Source organism: Stomoxys calcitrans, chromosome 1 (assembly GCF_963082655.1).
Source record: "Stomoxys calcitrans chromosome 1, idStoCalc2.1, whole genome shotgun sequence".
NCBI lineage: Eukaryota > Metazoa > Arthropoda > Insecta > Diptera > Muscidae > Stomoxys > Stomoxys calcitrans.
In genome coordinates, this window is record NC_081552.1 from 114,766,937 (window position 1) to 114,787,510 (window position 20,574).

Consider the following 20,574-nt stretch of genomic DNA (forward strand, 5'->3'; position numbering starts at 1 on the left):
ATCATGAAACAGTCACATCGAGGACATTTCGCCATTGAAAAGTGCAAAACACTCGCAAGAAGCTATGTTTATTGGCCCAACATCGAAAAGACATAGAGGACTATGTTAAGAGAAGACAACTAGTAGAACCATTCTCAAGAAGCCCGGTTCTGACTTAAAATGGAAGATGTTACGGCAACCCTGGTATTGTGCAGACATTCAGCGTAACAGTATGCAACATCTAAATCGTTTGATCTAGAGTCTTTGTCACAGCGAGTCTTAAAGAAACCAGCGAAGTGAACACATCTTTAACTCTACATACAAGACATTAATTTCGCCACATCCAACTATTTCCATTATTTGAAATTAGCATTATATTTTATTTGACTTCGTAAATCAGCTTATCTCTGCGAACTAGGCGTTTGACCAGCGAGGCGACGCGTGATACTCAGTCCTGACTGCGGTTTTTGTTACCCTTGATTTTGCCCGTAGCAGAGCGTTAGCTAGATAGTATATATTGGGCGATTAAAAGATTTTTTCAACTTAGTACTTTTTGGTACCAAAACGTACAAAATGATTCTTTCTTTACGGATCGAATTAAAGCTCTCACTGGCAATGTCACTATTGAAGACAATAAAAAGCATATTTGGTAGTATATATTTGTAATTTTTTATTAGTGAGTTATGCAAATGCAATTCAGCATTATTTTGTATGAATTAAAAACACAAAAAAAAAATTAAATATATATTTAAACGATGTGGGGTGAGGGTTAAGAACTATTTTGTTAAAATCAATTATAACTAAAAAGATTTGTTGTGGGTGTATTGTATTTGTAACAAGCCATAATACATATTCGATAAATGGCGTTAGAAGCAACATATTCATATATCAATAAATCCAAAAGGCAGATGTGGATAGTTAAACGCGAAAATACAGTGAATATATTAACAGAAGTGAGAATTAATTATAGGGCGTTTAATATAGTAATACAATATTTGTATGTTTTGAAAACTTACAAACTAAATCATGGGATATGCATAAAAGGAATATAGCAAAATTTCCTTCGGGGTTGTTATATCATTTTTTCCAGCACAAGTAAGAGTAATTAGACGAAGCGTGCCTACAAGTTTGCCAACTTACAAGACATGTTGTAAGTTCAAAGTAATTAAAATACATCTTCAGTGTTGCAACAAAGAAAAATATTTGCACGTTTAAAGTTTTGAAGTTATCTAATGGGGAAGTTCCTTTGTAACTTAGTCTGTTTACTCAACTTATGGGTTTTCTATAAAAAGAAATGAAATAATAATTGGCACTTATTATTTTAAAAAAATATATATAAATTTACTTGAATCAATTTAAATTTGTCATTATTGGATTCATAAAGAAAAATGAGATTTCTGTGTACGGCTGAAAGTATATTGAAAATAGAAAATAATCGTTACGTGTGTCGTATTATTCTCAAAAAGTGGTTTCGTTTTGAGACACATGCATACTTCCTTTTTTCTCAAATATTCAACATACTCATATTGATTAATTTCGAATATGTGTATAGTTTTCAGTATTCTTTTCGATGAGCGATATTTAATCATTTTGTTTTTTTTTTCTAACATTTTTGTATTCCTGAATGTCAAAATTTACAGAGGCAGGAACTTTTAACAACATTTGTCTGTGTGATTCAATGTTCTCCATATTTGTATCTATAACATGTTCAAAAAAATACTTTCGTGTTTATTAGTATCTGTGAGCTAAATTGAGCTGAATATCTACAATATAAAAATTATTATTGGTTTTTGTAAATGCGACCAAAAATTACAGACTAAACAAACTTTAATTCAAATACATCATTGTTGTTTTAGGTATGAATTGATTGTAAATCAATAAAAATTACAAAATGGTAAATATTAATTTAAATAGCTCATATTAACATGAAACATTTCATATTTCTGAACTTAGACTTTCAAAAATTATAGAGATAGTAATATCAAAAAATAATAGGACCCAGGACCCTTCCATAGAATAGAATGCAAACCAATCGACATTATTTATCTGTTTTTACAAAACTGGATGGTCGTGGAAGTCCACTCCTTTTAATCGCCGTAGGCGGCCTTAGTGCGGATGGTTTTGGTATACCTGTAGAACCGATTGTGATTTTGGTAAGAGCAGTAGCAGTATTTGCCGTCTTTGAGGCTGCTGACATATTCACACTAGGTGCTTTAATACCTAGGGGTTTATTTAGACTTTGAGCACTGCCCCTTGAAGAAGCCGAAGACATACTCTGTTATGTATAAAATAAAATGTAACAATGTGAAATTGTAAACCGATAATGAAAAATTGTCCTTACATCTGTAGGAGAATGGCGTCCATCGCTATCCGCGTCCATATTTATTTGGGGTAAACCTTTCGCGGTTAGACTGAAGAACCCAGAAGATGGTCGTATCAAACCGGCTCGTTTATTTGATGCTAAATTATTGCCTCCTCCTGGTGCCCGAAGTCCGGAAACAAGCTTTGGAACTTTGAACACGCCTTCTTCAGATTTCTGTCGAGGTAAAAATATTACATACAAAATTGGGAAATTAAATATATTTCACAATGCTAATATATTTCCTTATTTATTTAATTAAAGGTTAAAAGTTCTAAAAGCAGAGATTTTCCACCTTACCTCTTTTAGAAATATGTATTGTTAGAAGTGGGGTTTTATTAGTTTTAAGGTCACTTTAGTTTAATTTCCGTTATTTTAAATTTCAAATTGTAATAGTTTTCTTATTACGTCATCACACATTGTTTCTAGTATTCCCTAAAATGTTTTTATTGTTCTTTGTTGTTACTCTCATTCGTAATGTCTGCTTTCGTTTGGCTCCACCCCATGCTTGTTCAATATATGTAAGTGGATGTGTTTGCCTGTATTCAAGTAACACAAATACACATACATAACATATGTTATGTATATGTGTTTGTGTTTGTCGATGCTGGCCAGCTTAAGCAGAGATCAATAGAGGACTTATCGCGAAGTTACCAGAATGGGTATTCTCGAAACATCGATGTGGCGAGCAAGAGGTATATAAGGCAGTGGCACACCGCAATAAGAGTCAGTCTTATCTTAGAACGCGTATTGTAAACGTATCAGCAAACAGCAGTTAGCAATTTGTAAAACAAATAAATATCTCAATAAATCATTAAGTAAAGTAATTGTAAACGAACTGTTTCTCATTTTTCGTTATTGACCAATGTTTTATGGGCTTTATGGTCATGTTTTTGAAACTTATTTAATTCATTTTTCCCCACGTTTCGTCAGTTCTTCTTCAGGCTGTCTTTGTTATGAATTTCTATTGGAGAACAAAGTAGACTATGAAAATTACAATTTCCTACGAGTTCATGATTAAGCTTTTCACTTACAATTAGTTAATTTTTTTTCACTTATATTTATAAAAAACGGGACTGAATAAACGCACATTTTGTATAAATAATAAATAAATAATTAATTAATTGTCAAAAAAAACTTAATCTAGTATTATAGAACGTATTTTCACTTTAAGCTATTGTAACAGAGTATTGTAGTTTGGTGTTGTTTTTGTCCTCTTTGGTGTTGATTGACATTTGTATTCTCTCTAGAATCCGTAAGCTTTCCAATGTATATCGTTTGTTTTCAATACTCTCTTTGTCCAGTATTTTTTCGTTCTTCAAATCCGCAGTGTGTTTGCTCTCATTAATTTCTTATATCTGCTTCGTGTCCGCTCAATCGTACACCTAATCTTCTTTTTGTTGTTCCCATATAAACTTTGTTGAATTTTTCTTTCTCGTTGCCATTGCTAGTTGTTTCGCAAACAACGTTGTTTTGTCTCTTTTTGTTGCTCTTCTCGCAAATATTTTTTTTTAATGTTTCGTTAGACTTGTATGCAATTGCGGTGTCTGTTGTTATTATCATTTGTTTAAGAGTTCTGTTCTCTATCAGTTTGGGAATAAATGGTACACTGAGATAATTTAACCGACGTGTCTTTCTGGCCTCCTACCTACTTTTTTCGATTATATGTTCTATAGTCTCTGCTGCGAAATTATTCTTTTTTAATATAGCTTTTAGTATTTTCTTATTTTCTTTGTGGAATCTGTTATCGCTTGTCTCAAATATCTTCTTTCCACGATTTGTGGCAGTATTGATTTTCATTTTGAATGGTTGTGTCGAATTAAAATTAATTATTCTCCCGGATTATGTTGGTTTTGCATACCAATTTGTTATTGGGTTACCCAAAAAGTAATTGCGGATTTTTTAAAAGAAAGTAAATGCATTTTTAATAAAACTTAGAACGAACTTTAATCAAATATACTTTTTTTCTAAAGCAAGCTAAAAGTCACAGCTGATAACTGACAGAAGAAAGAATGCAATTACAGAGTCACAAGCTGTGAAAAAATTTTTCAACGCCGACTATATGAAAAATCACTTACTTTTTGGGCAACCCAGTATTATTTTCCTATTTTCTCTAATTATTCTTACGTCTAAAAAGGGTATTTCACTTTCTTGTTCTTTCTTGTTGGAGTTGTGATATAAATAGAGGTGTTTAATTATTACTTCCATTTGATTGCTTTTAACTATGGTAAATATATCGTCCACGTATTTAGAAATGTATTTTATGTGTATGTCCTTTGACCTAACTTCCTCTATCACGTCGTCAAGAAGGGATTTCTCTTCGGCATACCATATGTTTGATGATAAAATTTGGTGTCATACTGGAAGTAATTGTTGTCATTCGGATAGAATTGAAGTATTTTCAGAAATATTGGCTTTAAGATTGTGGTATGCACTTCAAGTTTCTTCCATTTTTTATTGCCAGGTAGACCGGTATATTTGTAAATAGTGATATCACGTCATAAGATACCAAGATGTCATCTTGGTCGAGTTCTTTATTAAATAATTATTTTATTTAATAATTATTTATTTTATTCTCGTGAAATCAGATTTTGCAATATATTTCCAATAAATTTGGACAAATTATAGTATGGGACTTTCATCGAGGAAGCTATTGGTCTAAGAGGAATTCCGACTTTGTGTATTTTGGGAAGTCCGTAAAACTCCGGTGCTTCTGCTGCAATGCTTGTTAATTTCATCTTCTCGAACTTGGTTATATTTTCATTTTTAAACAGGTCAGTGACTATGTATATTGTTGTTAGCAGTTTCTAACTTCGACGTGGGAAGTAAAACGTCTACAGCAAAAAAGAAACAGTATATTAGGCCAAGTCGATTAACTACATAAAATTCTAAGATGTTTCTCCGAAGAAGCCATGTATCTTATATATAAAAATCAATTTGTGTTTGTTTGTTTGTTTGTATGGTTGTTTGACTCAAAAACGGCTGAACCGATTTTCTTGAAATTTTCACAAATGGTGCATAATTATCCCGTGGTGAAAATAACCTAAAAACAAGTAAAAGCGTGCTAAGTTCGGCCGGGCCGAATCTTATATACCCTCCACCATGGATCGCATTTGTCGAGTTTTTTTCCGGGCATCTCTTCTTTGGGAAAAAGGATATAAGAAAAGATTTCCTCTGTTATTAGAGCGATATCAAGATATGGTCCGGTTTGGACCACAATTAAATTATATGTTGGAGGCCTGTGTAAAATGTCAGCCAATTCGAATAAGAATTGCGCCCTTTGGGGGCTCAAGAAGTAAAATAGAGAGATCGATTTATATGGGAGCTGTATCGGGCTATAGACCGATTCAGACCATAATAAACACGTATGTTGATGGTCATGAGAGAATCCGTCGTACAAAATTTCAGGCAAATCGGATAATAATTGCGACCTCTAGAGGCTCAAGAAGTCAAGATCCCAGATCGATTTATATGACAGCTATATCAGGTTATGAACCGATTTGAACCATTCTTGGCATAGTTGTTGGATATCATGACAAAACACGTCGTGCAAAATTTCATTCCAATCGGATAAGAATTGCGCACTCTAGAGGCTCTAGAAGTCAAGACCCAAGATCGGTTTATATGGCAGCTATATCAGGTTATGGACCGATTTGAACCATACTTAGCACAGTTGTTGGATATTATAACAAAACACGTCGTGCAAAATGTCATTCCAATCGGACAAGAATTGCACACTCTAGAGGCTCAAGAAGTCAAGACCCAAGATCGGTTTATATGGCAGCTATATCAGGTTATGGACCGATTTGAACCATACTTGGCACAGTTGTTGGATATTATAACAAAACACGTAGTGCCCACCCCCAAAACCTACCAAATATATATGTATATAGACCAATCATGACAATATGGCACTCAAATGAATGATATTTAAGAGTATAATACGTATCTGCTAACCAATTGTCGGACTAAGTGTTTGGGGGACCACCCCAACCCCCAAAACACCCCTAAATCGAATATATTTACCAACCTTGGCAATATGGAACTCAAATGAGAGGTATTTGCGAGTAGAATACGAATTTGGTATCCAAATGTAGGACCAAGTTTCTGTGGATGCACCCCTTCCGCAAAACACCCCCAAGTAGGACTTATTTACAGATCATGGCAATATGGGGCTCAAATAAAATGTATTTAGGTGTAGAATACGAATCTGATATCCAAATGTCGAACCAAAAACAACCCTCAAAGAGGACAAATTTACTACAAAAGCAATATTGGGCTCAAATGAAAGGTCTTTGGGAGTAAAGCACGAATCTCATATCAATATTCGGGAAAAAGTGTGTATGGGGCCACCCCACCCCCATAACATCACCCATATAACACGTATTTGCTGACCATTCCAATATGGGGCTTTAATAAGAAGTATTTTAGAGTAGAACACGAATCTGATATATATTTTCAGGGCCAAGTCACTGAATGGCAGCCCCATCCCTCAAAACACCCCCGAAACCGGTCATGTTTGCCGACTATGGAAATATTGGGCTCAAATGAAAGGTATTTAGGAGTAGACCACGAATCTGATATCAATATTCGGGACCAACTGCCTAGGGGACGTCCCACCCCCCCATAACAACGCCCAAATAGGACGTATTTGCTCACCATAACAATTTGGGTCTTAGAGAGAGTGGATCTCGATATTGATAGTTTTTAGGGCCCATACCCCAAAGCAGACATATTTGCTGACATTTGCAATATGGGGTTTAAATGAAATGTATATAAGGTTAGAAAACGAATTTGATAACCAATTTTGAGGCCAATGCAATATGGGGTTCAAATAAATGATATTTGAGAGTAGAGCACGATGCTGATATATTTTCAGGGCTAAGTGTTTGGGAGACCACTCCACTCCCCAAAACACCCCTTAATCGGGCATATTTTCCAACCACGTCAATGTGGGGCTCAAATAAAAGGTATTAGGTGTCTACGCCTTGCCTAAAATACCTCACAAAAAACAATTATTTACTGACCGTCGCAATATGGGGCTCAAATAAAGGTATTTGGGAGTAGAATACGAATCTGATATCAAAATGTGAGACCATGTATTTGGGGTACCGCCCCTTTCCCAAAACACTCCCCAAAGAGTAAAAATTTTAGGGCCAAATGTTTGAGGACGCCTCATCCTATAAACTCCCCTTAAACCAATGGCAATATGGGGTTTAAATAAATGGTATTTGAGAGAAGAGTACAATGGTGAAATAAAGACTTTTAATAATGGAGTGTATCTAGCACCCAAACGTTAATGACCCTAAACCCTACGAGCGAATTCATAGACCAGTAAAGATCATGTAAAGATTATGCTTTTATGCGATATACATATATTATTTTCGTAGCATGGTATTTCACTAAAAGCTCTTTAATTGTCGAAAATAAATATTCAAAGGATAATTTTGTTCCATATAAAGTAAAAGAAGGCGCAGCGGAGCTGGCCCGGTTCAGTTAGTGTAAAATAAAATTCAAATCCACGCCTCTCGACTTAAAATTTTTTTCCTGTTCTTTCGATATTTGATATCATTGTGATCAAGGTACAGTTCGCATTTGTTGTTCTATTATAGTAAAATTTTGCACAAGTCACTTTTTTGGTCGAAGGTCGAACGCTATAGATTTTGAACAAAATCAGTTCAAATTTAGATATAGCTCCCATATATATATCTTTCATTCGATGTGGCCTTTTGAGGCTATATTAGCCATAATTTTGTTCCGATCTTTACAAAATTTTGCATTTTGTATCAAGCTATAGACCGATTTAGGCCATATTTGACACGTATGTTGAAGGTCATGGGAGAAGCCGTTGTACAAAATGTCAGCCAAATCGGATATTAATTGCGCCCTCTAGAGGATCATGAAGTCAGGACTCCAGATCGGTTTATATGACTGCTATATCAGGTTATGCACCGATTTGAACCATAGCACATTTGTTGGAAGTCACAACAAAACACGTCATTCAAAATTTCAGTCAAATCGGATAAGAATTGCGCCCTCTAGTAACTCAAGAAGTCAAGATTCAAGATCAGATTATATGGCAGGTATATCAGGTTATGGACTGATTTGAACCACAGCACAGTATTTGGAAGTCATAACGAAACACGTCATGCAACATTTCAGAAAATCGGATAAGAATTGCGCCCTCTAGAGGCTCAAGAAGTAAGGACCCCAGATCGGTTTATTTGACAGCTATATCAGTTATGGACCGATTTGAACCATAGCACATAGCACATAACAAAACACCTCATGCTAAATGTCAACCAAATCGGATAAGAATTGCGCCCTCTAGTGGCTCAAAAAATCAAGATCCAAGATCGGTATATATGGCAGCTATATCAAAACATGGACCGATATGACCCATTTACAATACCAACCGACCAACACTAATAAAAAGTAATTGTGCAAAATTTCAAGCGGCTAGCTTTACTCCTACGAAGGTTAGCGTGCTTTCGACAGACGGACGGATCGATTTAAAATGTCATGACGATCAATAATATATATACTTTATGGTGTCTTAGGTGAATATTTTGAGGAGTTACAAATAGAATGACGAAATTAGTATACTTCCATCCAATGGTGGAGGGGGGTATACAAATTTTGAAATCGAGAGGCGCGGAATAGGATTTTATTTTAAATACATGGTTTCTTCGGAGAAACTTCTTAGAATTGTATGTAGTTAACGTTTTTGCTATACAATTTTTATTTATTTTTTTTCATCCATACACATCAAACCGGCCTAATGTAAATATACATGTATATATGGTGATAGATTTTACAGTATTTCAGAAGATGTTGTTCTGCATCAATATTAGCTGCATTAATACTTATATTGAAATTTCAATTCTTGTAAGCATCTAGAATTAAAATCAGTTTAAAGCTTATGGTTTCTCTTTACATACTCTGTTCTATGTTGGTTGAAATTATGACGGTGCTTTGAGTAGGTATGCTCCAGTCTTAGTCGGATAACATTTGGAATAGATGACTTGAACGTCCGGAGAGATGTTGGAAGTTGAGGAGATATTAGGCGAGTTTTATCTTTTTTTACGAAATTTTCCAGCTTTGTTAACTAACGTATTTCTTAAGACCCATATGTGGTTAGCAATCCACAAAAATTTTAATTTTGGAGTTAAAAGCTTTGGTGTTGTAGCAGTGTGTTGTACACAGAGGTGGCAGGCCTTGCCGATGAAGGACTTCATTGGGTCAATCTGGTACGTACCACCATATAATTTTTTTATTATCAAGCTACGTGCGGATTGGAACCTATACAAGGATTCGACCAAGAGCGGATTGTTACCACATTCTACGCTATACTATAAAAGCTAGGACAGTTCGCCATGCTGCTTCGCGAGAGAATTTTAATAAGCTGCGTTTTACAGGACTATATATTCAATAAATGGTGTGACTCAACTAGCCTCTTGTCATGCGTTTTAAAGATCCTCTAGAAAAACTTGAGTCACATATACCACGAAGCTTCTTGGTATCTATCTATAACCCCTCCGACCTCTTCCGTGCGGTAATATACGAAACAGCGCGTCCCAGACCCAATATTGCCAGGCCAGTGCCGGGAAGTGTATCATTTTTACAATTGAATTACAAAGGTCTCCGTGGCAAGATCGACGAGATTGTATTAGATTTTATAAGTCGATAGAAGATATTGGTTACAGCGATCCTGGAGATAAAGCTGACCAACATCTGTAGCTTACACAGTTGTCATGGATTCAATGCGCTACGTAAGGATCGCTCAAGGAATGAAGGTGGGGGATTGGCCTTCGTGATACACCATTCTGTGCAATATAGACCCATCTTACCTGCGCCTGGAGCTAGTGACCCCTACATGGATTGCATGGGGATAGCAGTCAGTTCCGGTACTGCCGATATAGAGCTATACAACGTATACATACCGCCGGTTGGTAGCTGTGTCTCAATTAATGGCTAAGCTTACAAACCCGACACAAGTGGGTTACTATCTGACCATAATCGTCAGGTTCTAGGGGACTTTAATGCGCATCACATTCCATAGCTTTGGCAAAGCAGATTAAAGGCTCCACGTTTTTCACGGTGAATAAGGATGCCACCACTAGGATTACGAGGAGGTGTAGCAGCTCTCCTGAGTGACGTATCTTGGCAAGCCGTCGTCTCTTTGGGATCAGATCACCTCCCCAAAATTCTCACCATCGACCAACCACCCGACTTCATAACCCATGAGCGCCGGACGTTTATCAATCAGAAGGCTGATTGGGCTGGCTTCAGAGAGTACACCAATCCCCGCATCAGTGAACTTGCGGGGATTGGAATTCTTAGGGATAAGAATTCGAAGCACCGTAGAGTGAAGCAGGGTGTTCCCCAAGGTGGGGTAAAATCTCTGGCACTTTAACCTCTACCTGTCCTCCATTCCACCCCCTCCAGCGGCATAGAGACCGTATCATATGCGGACGATTGTACAATCATAGCATCAGGCCCCCACCCATTTTTGACATCTGCGATAAGATGAACGTCTACCTCAACGAACTTGACTCATATTTCGCTGCAAGAAATCAAAAGATATCCAGCTCACTGTTCACTACAAATACGCGTGAGGTGAATGCCGAGCTGACTGTGATGGTCGATGCAGAAATGATTCCGACCATCAAGTGCCCCACATGTGACAGCTCTTAAACATTCTCCCCACATGCCACAGCAATTTGCGATAGTCAAAAGTAGAAACAAAGTCCTCAAATCACTTGTCGGCAGCACTTGGGGTGTAGCCATAAAAACCTTGTTACCCACGTACAAAGCAATTGGCCGGTCTGTGGTAAGTTATGCAGCGCCATTGTCAGCTTTGTGACACGCAGTGGAATAATATTCAGATCTGTCAGAATGCCGCCCTTCGAACTGCGACTCAGTTCTCATGTGGACTACCTTCATCAGGAGACATAACTACATGCTGTCTAAGCAATACCTTTTGGGCCGTTATCGGCCAAATCATCATCTTGTGGATAGGTTTCCACCGCCCAGAAGCCTTAAGGTAGATCTGCATGATCTAGAGCGTGGGGTTCATCGCTGAAAGAGAGAACCTCTAGATCAAGCGGAATATCATGCGGGTCTAGGCAACGTTCATGCAGACACTGTAGTAGCTGGACGCGCCCGGTAGCTCACAGCTAAGCTTCTCGTGACAGCAACGAACACCACACAGATCGGACCTCAATGTTCCAGCCTATGTGCTGCTATCCCGTACCGGGGTCGATGTACTGGTTGTTGTTGTAGCAGTGTGTTAAACATCGAGGAGGCAGCCCTTGCCGACGAAGAAATCCATCGGGCCAATCCGGTACGTTCAACCGGCTGCCAACCGGGTGTTGTTGTAGCAGTGTGTTGTGTTGTATCTTTCGTGTTTGATTCTGTTGAGTAACCAGATCCAGGAACTCTGCGACTAAAATGGGGTGAGTCCAGAGGGATCTGGGTCAAGACGAGTGGGTCTTGCTAGGCAGTTAAACAGGTGACGTTTGGTTCCTGGTCTTTTTCCTTAATCTGTAGGAATTAAAGCGGCTACATTTGCCGGATCATAATTGAGCCAGAACCATTCTGGTTTGCCGGTGGAAGTTAATTTCTTCAGGTGCAATGGAAGGAAGTCGTTCTCCAAGAATCACATTCACCCGGTAGCTATTCACCAGATGTGCTACCGTTTCTGCATGAATGTTGTCTATACCTGCTTGATATGCCGCTTGATCTAGAGGTTCTCTTTTACAGACTACTACGCCATCGTCTTACAGACTACTACACCATAAACTTACAGACTACTGTGTATGTTGGACACAGCGGGCAAGCTGTTGGAGCGTTTGATAAAGGCTAGACTCGCGGAGGCTATCGCCGCAGGGGGAGGGCTCTCGGGTCGGCAACATGGTTTCTGCCCAGGGAGGTCGACAATAGGGGCCCTAAACAGCGTATTTGAGGTTGCTGAAGCAGGCCATCGGTTGAACCCTCGTAGCAGACCCATCATTCTGTTGGCAACGCTGGACGTCAAGAACGCCTTTAACAGACTCAGGTGAGTGAACGTTTGGTGTAAGGGTAGGTATTCTATTCTGCTTTCGGAATAGCCGCTGAAATTTGTAATTGTTGCGCAAGCGGAATTTGACAGCAATGAAATGTTTAAATTTCCATACCAAAATATGTTTTTTTTTATCTGCACTTATTGTTTTCTCTATTTTACATATTTTTCTCAAATAAATAAAGAAAAACGAACCATTGAAACCAATAAAACAAACAAAAATTATGCCGGCAATAGTTTCAAGTGTTACTACTATAATAGTTTTTTGCTATTTTCCTCACTATAAACAGAGTACTACTTTTCCGCCTATTTTCAGCCAATCTTTCGTCGACGTTTTTTTTATATTTGACAGCATTCCGCTTGAAAAGCTGAACAGAATACTCAGCTTAACATGAAGATGGACTTAAATTGCCGAAGTACTTGATGAGAATCATGCGAAGTTATCTGAGAGATCCTTCTACACATCCACAGAAGGTATGAAGTAACGTCGGGCCCTGCACAAGGTTCTATACTTAGGCCAGACCTGTGGAACGTCAGCTACGACGGAATACTTAGGATGGAGATGCTAGTAAACACATTAATGGTCGGATACGCAGATGACATTGCCACTGCCATCACAGAAAAAAATACGGACGAGGCGTAACGAAGATTACAGTAGGTCATGATTAGAATTTGACATTGGTTGGAATCCCACGGGCTACAGCTGTCAATGTAAAAGACTGAGCTACGAGGAAACACATCGCCACAGAGATAGATATGCGGATAGAGGTCGTCGTCTTACCCACTATAAGGCTCGTGAAATACCTAGGGGTACGACTCGACACCAACCTGACGTTTACAGCCCAGACGCAGTCAACATCAGAGGTCCTCTTCCAGGCAGGTGCAAGCCAATGACGGAGGCTTGAAATAGTATTATTTTATATGAAAGCGAAATTTGGGGTAAATCCCTACAGACCAGATGCAGGGTTACGTCATCTTACCGAACAGTGTCTGAACCCCCAACAGGAGTCCATATGTGAAGATATTCGACAAGACACGCTGAGCATTTAGCAATCAAGATGGAATAATGACACGCGAGCAGATGGACCTTTAAGCTCATCGCCGATATAGGACATTGGATCGGCAGAAAAAAAAGTGGCGTAATCTTCTATTTGACAAGGGCTTCCGCATGTACGCCCAGAGAAAATTTGGGACCAAACGTGCTGATTTCAGTACCATATGGAATTGATAGTTAAGCAACACCGTATAGTACAAAAACAATACCGGATGGTATAGAGGAAATTAGAATGAATAGTACCGTTTGCACTAGCCTTATTACAGAAATAGTATTGGTGTTAATGCCAATCTGTTATTGATGTTAGCACCAGACCGTTATTGGTTTTAGTACCAAACCTTTATTGATTATTCCAACACCTAATAAACCAAAAACAAGTAAAAAGGCGTTAAGTTCGGCCGGGCCGAACTTTGGATACCCACCACCTCGGGTATATATGTAAACCACCTTTCATCAAAATTCGGTGAAAATTTCATACCTTATACTCATATACCTCATACCGATCTGAACTATATACAACACGGATGTCGAAAAGCTGAACATAAGTCACTGTGTCAAATTTCAGTGAAATCGGATTATAAACGCGCCTTTTATGGGGCCAAGACTTTAAATCGAGATATCGGTCTACATGGCAGCTATATCCAAATCTGGACCGATTTGGGCCAAGTTGTATAAACATGTCGAAGAGCCTAACACAAAGCACTGATCCAAATTTCAGCGAAATCGGACAATAAATGCCTCTTTTATGGGCCCTAAACCTTAAATCCAGAGATCGGTCTATATGGGAGCTATATTCAAATCTGTACCGATCTGGGCAAAATTTAAGAAGGACGTCGAAGAGCCTAACCAAACTCACTGTTCCAAATTTCGGCGATATCGGACAATAAATGAGCATTTTATGGGCCCAAAACCATTAATCAAGAATTCGGTCTATATGGCAGCTATATCCAAATCTGAACCGATCTGGACCAAATTTCAGCAAAATCGGATAATGAATGTGGCTTTTATGGGCCTTACACCATAAATCGGAGGATCGATCTATATGGCAGCTATATCCATATCTGGACTGATCTGTGCCAAATTAACGAAGGATGTCGATGGTCCTTACACAATTCACTGTCCCGAATTTCATCAAAATCGGATAATAAATGTGGCTTTTGTGGGCCTAAGACCCTAAATCGGAGGATCGGTCTATATGGCAGCTATATCCAAATCTCAACCGATCTGGGCCAATTTAACGAAGGAAGTCGAAGGGCCTACAACAACTCACTGTCCCAAATTACAGCGAAATCGGATAATAAATGTGGCTTTTATGGGCCTTAGACCCTAAATCGGAGGATCGGTCTATATGGCAGCTATATCCAAATCTGGCCCGATCTGAGTCAAATTGACGAAGGATGTCGAAGGGCCTAACACAACTCACTGCCCCAAATTTCAACAAAATCGGATAATAAATGTGGCTTTTATGGGCCTAAAACCCTAAATCGGCGGATCGGTCTATATGGGGGCTATATCAAGATATAGTCCGATATAGCCCATCTTCGAACTTAACCTGCTTATGAACAAAAAAAGAATTTGTGCAAAATTTCAGCTCAATATCTCTATTTTTAAAGACTGTAGCGTGATTTCAACAGACAGACGGACGGACATGTCTAGATCGTCTTAGATTTTTACGCTGATCTAGAATATACATATATACTTTATAGGGTCGGAAATGGATATTTCGATGTGTTGCAAACGGAATGACAAAATGAATATACCCCCATCCTTCGGTGGTGGGGGTATATTCATTCACTCATTGAAAATAAGTATAATCTGATTTTATTTCGATTATTTATATTAATAATTACAAAAATTAATGTTAAACCGTGACCAACCTCAATTCCTTGTATTCAACAATTGATTCCATATCCATTGATTCTCACAAGTGGTTTTCAACACAGCATCGTTTTTCACACAAGAGATTATCATGTTTTTGATGTGGAATGTTCTTAGAATTTGTACTATTGGCATCTTCGCCGCTACCTCCTTTGTCTGGTATTGATACCAAATGGTATTTAAACTCTTTGCCAATGACAAGAACAAAATAATACCAGGAGGCATTGGCAAAGTACCGTAATTTTTCTATCAGTGTACCTACACAAAATGGGAAAATGCAGCTCACCATTTTGCATTTACGAAGAAGAAGAGGTGGTGTATGATGCAAAGCACATAGTCTCCGCTGTCAACGCTGGCCCGACTAGAAGAGCAGATCGGTGAAATAAGAGCGGAAAACCTAACAACGAAGATGTGCAGCAGAGAGGCAGATGATGATCTGCGTCTGTTTCCAGTGGAGCGACAAATCTATTGCACGGGAGTAGGAGGGACTGCTCAGGAGGGGCTTTTAACGAAAACACCTGGTTGGAGTCTTAAGGACAAGGCCGAACCTATTTTATCTTCGCAAGCCTATAACTTACCTATGTCATTGGCCTTCACTGGCAAACCAACACGCTCTTTAAGAGGTTGGAAAAATAAACGGCGTATCGGTCTTAGGTTTATTCAGAGGCTTGGCGCGAATGATCCTAAAACTATCACCGATAAGGAAAGAGGCTCTTTTAATTGGGCTCATAGATTGGTTGTACAGGCTTCCCAAAAAACTCCATGCCTAGACTCGGTAACTACACCGCAGTCAGCCAAAATGCTGCGGTCACCTGGAAGCCAGGTGAAAAGGGTGAAGAACAGGGATGCAAACCTAGGAACAATCGGAGGGGGATTGTCAATGGGCTGTCATCTGTAAGCTCTGCTATCCTTGGGGAATTGCCTGAATCACCTCTAGTTGGTGACGATGCAGTTTGATATCGGGGCCGATACAAACTAATTGCTTTCGGGTATTAACGCTCAATTGAAATATATCGTTGCGCCTAATATATATCGTTGCATAAGAAAGATTGGCGAGATCTGGCCAGGCGCAGCACTCGATTTAGTCAAGAATGAAGATATTCCTTCTCGACCAATGGCGCACGCTTGAATACCAAGGATTCCCTCAGATCCTGAAACCGTAATTTTAAGTATTTTACCTGTTTGTTTTTATAAATAAAGTCAAAAATTTCTCATTTTTTATGGCCTTGGTTGTTATGAGTTAAACAGGCAAACGTAAATGGGTTAAATAGATAAAGGAATTGATGGAACAAAACTTGTGGTTTCGAAACTGGCACATTATAATTTCTGTAAGTGAACAATAAACATCAAAGTGATTTTGGTGCAAAAAATTAAGCAATAGAAAGTCCTATTATTAAAATTTATCAAAGATCGAAAATATTATCAAATATGTGGACATAAAATAGATATTTTGGTAAAGAAGCATATTATTTCTCATTATGAAGAATATTTTAATCGTCCTTTAGTATATGGAATCGTCCCTGCTGTTCGTCTTGTTATTCAACGCTAAGATCCTGGAAAAATTGTTTGCGTTGTTCTTTTGAATTACCGTTTCTTGAACTTGTTAATTGGTTTGCATAGAAAAAAATTGATATTTCTGTTTAACTGAAACAAGAGGATATCATTTCAAAATAAGGCAACATTTTAAATATGCAAATGTTTATAGTGTAATAAAGACTGCATTGCGTAAGGAAAACAACACTTTTCCGAAATTCACTGACGGAGTATTACCAGATTTAACTGACTTTGAACCATCTCCAATCAATGTTATAATCTCCAAATCAGAATATGTCCCTTCTGAAGTGGCAAGAAAATGTAAACATTACATTTCGCAGGACCGAGGAAACTAGTTTGTTTTGATGACTTTTCAACGAAAGCACAGAAAATAATAATTTGGTCTACTGCAACGATGTCAACGTATTGTTTGAACAACTTGGATATAGCGATGTTCCAGAAGATTGGCGATTATTTATTGACTGTTCAAAAAGGTAATATAAACATTTTTATATAGTTCCTATATTTTATTTATATATTTATTTTCTATTTCAACGCCTGCAAGCAGTGCTTTGGCATAATGATGGATCGCTTACTTCGGTACCATTGGCTCACGCTAGAAACATCAAAGAATCATATGACAGTGTGTCTGTAATACTAAATGCTATAGGATATACTACACACAAGTGGCTAATTGTGGCTAATATGAAAGACTATTCGTAACAATTTTGATTGGCTTACAAGGTGGTAACACAAAGTATTCTTGCTTTTTTGTGAATGGGACAGACGAGACTCCTCTAAACATTACATACAAAGAGACTGGAAACTGCGTTCAACTGATATAATTGGTGAAAAAATTCTACCTCTGTTGCACATAAAATTGGGTTTAATAAAGCAATTCGTAAAAGCACCTGATAAAAACGGAGCAACATTGAAATACCTTGAACAGGGGTTTCCACGAATTACGAGCGGAAAATTAAAAGAAGGTAAAACATATATTATAATCTATAATACATTAATAAAAAACAATTTAATTTTAAATCAACAGGTATCTTAAATGGTGCCCAAATTCGGAAATTGGTAAAAGATGACAAATTCATCCAACAAATGCAGCTTGAAGCAAAAAGGGCATGAAATGGTTTTATTTTAGTGTGCAAAAATTTTCTTGGAAACACAAAAAGTAAAAATTATATGCAAATAGAAAAAAACATGGTGTAGGCTTACCATGCAATGGTTTGCAAAATGTCAATAAAATTGCACTATCTGCATGCCTATTTGGAAAATTTTCCATTAAGTTTAGGATAGCTGAGTGATGAGAAAGTTGAAAGATTTTACCAGTAAATATCTAAAATCTAAAGGTTATATAGGAAAAAATAAAATCAGTACGATTTCTAACAACTGCTGATCCTTAAAGCGCAATAATTACAGCAAAGTTTATTAAAAACACAGAAATACATATTATTTTTAAATAAAACCCCAAAAAAAACGGGTAAAATATTTTTTACCCGTTTTCATTGTTATTACCCATTTTGGAGTGCAAATTTGATGAACATTCCATTAAAGAACCGGGGCAAAATTCTCGCAAATCAATGAGTGCAGTCCGATTCAAGTTTAACCTCAATGTTATGGGGCCGACTCCGAACGGCGTGCCGCAGTGCGACACCTCTTTGTGGAGAAATTTTTACTTGGTTGCCATACCAAATGGTACAGTACCTCCCAAATGTCACCAGCATTAGGAGGGAAAACCCACCGCAAGGATTTGAACCCAGCCGTTCAGCGTCATAGGCGGACATGCTAACCTCTGCGCTACGGTGGCCCCATTTTGGAAAGCTTATTTAATTCTTCTTTTTCACAGTAGTAAATATATATATATATATATATATTTTTTGGCACCTTTTAAGCAGAATAGAGACCGAGGAATATGTTGTCTAGAGAGGTTGATAGAAACATATCCAGGGCAAAGATCCCTGGAGATCGCCTGTCTCGGCAACAGCATGCATATAGTAAGGGCAAGTCCACTGAAACAGTCCTACACGACCTAGTCGCCTACATAAAGGTTTCTCTAGCTGTCAAGGAATATACGGTGGTAGCATTTCTTGACATCGAAGGTGCTTTCAATAATGTAAAACCTATCATGAAGGAATTTGAGTTTCTAGGCATCAACGTTTCCGTAAGAAAGTTTATTAATAACTTACTTACTTAAAGATGCATTACGGCAGGATTGAGATCTTTCGATCTAAAAAGATGCATCAGCAGAGGAAAACCTCAAGGAGGTGTACTGTATCCTCTACAAAGTAGTTAACAATTTATTATTGTCTCTGGAAGAAAAAGTGTATACTGATGGCGTGGCTATTGCCGCTAGGGGAAGTTTCCCAGCATTCTTAGGCAATTTCAGGAAGTTCTAAGTGCGACAGTGAAGTGGCGTCTAGGCGTAAATCCGTGCAAGACAGAAGTAGTTCATTTCAGCAGGAGATACAAGTTACCTTCAGTGTATAACAGCCGCTTTGGTAATAGAAGTTACCAAGACTTCTATATACGGACGGTTGGTATACTCTGAAGAACTTGAGCTGGTCATATCGAGAAGGTTACCCGCTGTTGTAAATTTTGCAAATGGTTAATTAAACACCGATCTTTTGAAAGTTATTTGTTCGTTCCCACGCCTCTCCACCCGCCCCCTGCCGACCGAGGGGGCGCAGAAAGAAAACTACGACACGAGTTCCGTCAGTTTTTTAATGCAATTCCAAAATACTTAGTTGATAAATACGCAGCCCACGGATTTCAATGGTCTTTCATTCCCCTGATCGCATCCCACATGGGGGGTCTGTGGGAAGCCGGTGTCAAATCCTGGCTCAAAGTAAAAAATACACGTTCGAGGAATTCTCGATGCTTCTTGTAATAATCGAATACCTTTGTCCCCAATGACAGATGACCCCCTTGAACTCTTGGCCTTGACTCCAGGTCATTTTCTGCGAGGTTCACCTTTAGTTGCGCCGGAGAGAGTTTCAGACGAAATTACTTATTCAGATCAACGGGAGAGACTCAAAGCCCAACAGCATGAGTTTGCTCAAAGGTGGAAGACAGAGTACTTAAAAGAACGGTAACGCCGATATAAATGGCAATCTCCTCAAGATGACCTTTGTCCCTAATGGCAGATGACCCCCTTGAACTCTTGGCCTTGACTCCAGACCATTTTCTGCGAGATTCACTTTTAGTTGCGCCGGAGAGTGTTTCAGACGAAATTACTTATTTAGATCGACGGGAGAGACTCAAAGCCCAATAGCATGAGTTTGCTCAAAGGTGGAATACAGAGTACTTAAAAGAACGGCAGCGCCGATATAAATGGCAATCTCCTCAAGATAACCCTTAACCTAATCAACTTGTTGGTATAAAGGAAGATCAATTACCCCCATGTGAATGGAGACTTGGCCCGATAAAGACCGTACATTGTGAGAGTGATAAACTTGTTCGAGTTGTAGATGTTCGTTCCGCTATTGGCACCCTCACAAGAAATATTACAAAAATATGTCCTTTATTTTCCGAAGCCCAGACTGGGGTCAGTAACCTCGGTCTCTGGACTTAGATTGATATTTTTCACTACAGTCTCCCCTCAGAGTCTTAACGATATAATAGGTATTAAGTCAAAACAAAAGCAATATTTCAACCAATTTATTTAGATTCGCAGGGCTCCCAGAAATCCATAGCTGTCTA

General features: G+C 38.3%; 1 protein-coding gene across 5 annotated transcripts in view; it reads right to left on the bottom strand.

The window, feature by feature from the left end:
* The window catches only part of LOC106092946 (uncharacterized), a 121,558-nt gene that overhangs the window by 36,171 nt on the left and 64,813 nt on the right, over positions 1-20,574 (bottom strand). For 3 of the 5 annotated variants that reach the window (XM_013259901.2, XM_013259898.2, XM_013259902.2), the window contains 2 exons: positions 2,321-2,515; positions 789-2,254 (listed from right to left, as the gene is read on the bottom strand). The exons of 1 other annotated variant lie outside the window; for it this stretch is intronic. In XM_013259901.2, the coding sequence (XP_013115355.2) occupies positions 2,018-2,254; positions 2,321-2,515 (432 nt within the window). In that variant the 3' untranslated portion in view covers positions 789-2,017. Of the gene's footprint in view, positions 1-788; positions 2,255-2,320; positions 2,516-4,839; positions 5,173-20,574 lie in introns of those variants that run through there. One more of the 5 variants, XM_059363426.1, reaches the window with a different exon arrangement.